Source organism: Penaeus monodon, chromosome 19 (assembly GCF_015228065.2).
Source record: "Penaeus monodon isolate SGIC_2016 chromosome 19, NSTDA_Pmon_1, whole genome shotgun sequence".
NCBI classification, from domain to species: Eukaryota; Metazoa; Arthropoda; class Malacostraca; order Decapoda; family Penaeidae; genus Penaeus; species Penaeus monodon.
The window spans coordinates 16566087-16567792 of NC_051404.1; the positions used below are offsets into that span (position 1 = coordinate 16566087).

At 36.4% G+C, this 1706-nt stretch overlaps 1 protein-coding gene across 1 annotated transcript in view; it reads left to right on the forward strand.

The window, feature by feature from the left end:
* Positions 1-1706, forward strand: part of LOC119585098 (ubiquitin-associated domain-containing protein 2-like) — a 12397-nt gene that overhangs the window by 7898 nt on the left and 2793 nt on the right. Inside the window, exons 5-6 of the mRNA XM_037933726.1 lie at positions 227-395; positions 1319-1549. Of these exons, the coding sequence (XP_037789654.1) occupies positions 227-395; positions 1319-1549 (400 nt within the window). The remainder of the gene's footprint in view (positions 1-226; positions 396-1318; positions 1550-1706) is intronic.

Consider the following 1706-nt stretch of genomic DNA (forward strand, 5'->3'; position numbering starts at 1 on the left):
TCCTTCATTTCTTTGTGTAAAACATGAAGTCATGTAAGTTTTCTTCCTTGTTATTATTGCTTTTTGTTTCTGTTATAACTACTAAAGAATAAGGAAATTTGTCTTCGTAAATAATACAAATTATTGTTGCCTTCCTCCTCATCTCTCTGTCTCTCTCTGTGTATGTATGAAAATGGTTATTTTATGGTATTATATTTGTGCCCCTCAACAGAGTCCCTGTTTTCAGGTATGGTATGATCTTTCCTCTCTTCGTGAACTACCTATTTGATATTCCTCGAGTCGCACAGACAAGTGTGCTTGGGATACCTATAACAGGGAAGACCCTCACTTACCTGTTAGGTTTACAGGTTTGCTCCACATCACCTGCAACAGCTACGTCAGCACTCTGTGGCATTGTGAGTATTGAGACAGATTCCTTCTTTTTTTTCTTTTTCTGTAATAGCGCTAACCTGTTGAGCTGTAACTTACAGATTATGTCTTAAGTGTATGTGTGTCAAGTTTATGGAAATAAGAAATATGATCATATCTTGGGCATTCGTGACCCAGTTCATAGAATGTTAAAGTAGTGTAGGAAACCTATGAATTGAGAGTGGTATTTAATTTTAAATAATTTTGCTTAGTGTTTCTGTTACAGCATTTCCTTTGTAACTGTCCCCTACAAAAAGAGATTTGTACATTTCTGTCAGTTTGTGAAATCATTATAACTACTAAAGACCTTTAACATCCACCTTAATGTAGAATTGAAAGTTCATTTAAACTTAATTTAATGTCTTAGAAGTCCCTTATTCATGGTTCAGCTAGTTTCTGTAGATAGAAAGCCATAGAAAGATATGCAAACACATTAAAATACATTCTAAACATTTCATTTGTTTGTGTATTTTCATGGATATTATCTACTTATTGTTAATTCTTTTTGTTCTTGTGTTATTTTCTCTATTTTCCTTTCCTTGTTATTCTATGTTGATATTTTTCAGTGTGTTCTCTTCTTACCTGCTTTCTTTGCTGCTTTTGATCAGTTTTTAATCCTCCCAAGCATTATAGTAGTCCTAGTATGTAATAGTGACAATATAGAAAAAAAGACTTTAGTTATTTTTACTAATGCTGAGGATACCTGTCATCAGACTGCTGTCTTATAAGCCCATAAAGTGAGTCAAAAGTGACTTAACCCAAGAATATACAGTGAGTTTAAGATCTAAGAAGGCTCTGTTCTAATGAGAGTTCATGCTTTTTAGCTTCTTTACATAATACATGACATTTTATCATTTTGTAAAATACTTTGATGGGTTTCCACTTTTTTTTTCTTTTGTATACTTTCCAGATTGCAGGTGTGTTCTATCGGTACAATATTTTGTATATTCAGCAAGTGCCATGGGTGCCAGGATGGCTGGCTCGTGGTGCCAAGGCCACTCTGGCACGACTGTTGGCCTCCCCACCCCCTCCAGAGGGCCCAGCAGGAGCCACACTAGAGTTGCAGCGGCAGGAGCAGATTGAGATGTGGGAGCAGCAGATGATGATGAACAGAGCAAGGGAAATGCGGAATCGACCAGGGGTAAGTTGGGGGGAAGCACAAAATGTGAAATTTGTGATATAGGATGAGAAAATAGGTAGATTCTGTGTCATTACAATTGCTTTTATTGGAATTACATAAGCTAAGGGGTGGGGGGGGGATAAAACTACTGAAAGATTAGTTACACCTCTTGAATTGT